The sequence below is a fragment of the Eimeria mitis genome, genomic scaffold (assembly GCF_000499745.2).
Source record: "Eimeria mitis Houghton genomic scaffold, Emh_scaff238, whole genome shotgun sequence".
NCBI lineage: Eukaryota > Apicomplexa > Conoidasida > Eucoccidiorida > Eimeriidae > Eimeria > Eimeria mitis.
In genome coordinates this window covers 7,429-7,783 of record NW_013570715.1, presented here as the reverse complement: position 1 = coordinate 7,783, position 355 = coordinate 7,429, and the positions used below count along the sequence as shown (strand labels likewise).

Here is a 355-nt window from a genome sequence, read left to right as displayed (position 1 = left end):
CAGCAGCAGCAACAGCAGCAGCAGCAGCAGCAACAGCGGAAGCAAGACGTGCTGCAGCAGCAGCGAGGGGAAGCTGCAGCATGAGGACGCCTCTTCTCCAGTCAAGGCGGAGCAAAGCAGCAGCAGCAGCAGCAGCAGCAGCAGCAGCAGCGACAGCAGCAGCAGCAGCAGCGGCAGCAGCAGCAGCAGTGTTTGTATATCGAATATGACGCGCAGCGTGGCTACCCTTCTCTATAAGGGAGCATGTAGAGCTGAAGCTGCTGCAGCAGGCACAGCAGCAGCAGCAGCAGCAGCAGCAACAGCAGCAGCAGCAGCAGCAGCAACACGGAGCGAGATTGATGAGCCGCTGCTGGAA

General features: G+C 60.3%; 1 protein-coding gene across 1 annotated transcript in view; it reads left to right on the top strand.

The window, feature by feature from the left end:
* Positions 1 to 205: 205 nt before the first annotated feature.
* The window catches only part of EMH_0004750 (uncharacterized protein), a gene marked incomplete at both ends in the record, with an annotated part of 3,936 nt that continues 3,786 nt past the window's right edge, over positions 206 to 355 (top strand). The window contains one exon of the mRNA XM_013496921.1: positions 206 to 355. Within this exon, the coding sequence (XP_013352375.1) occupies positions 206 to 355 (150 nt within the window).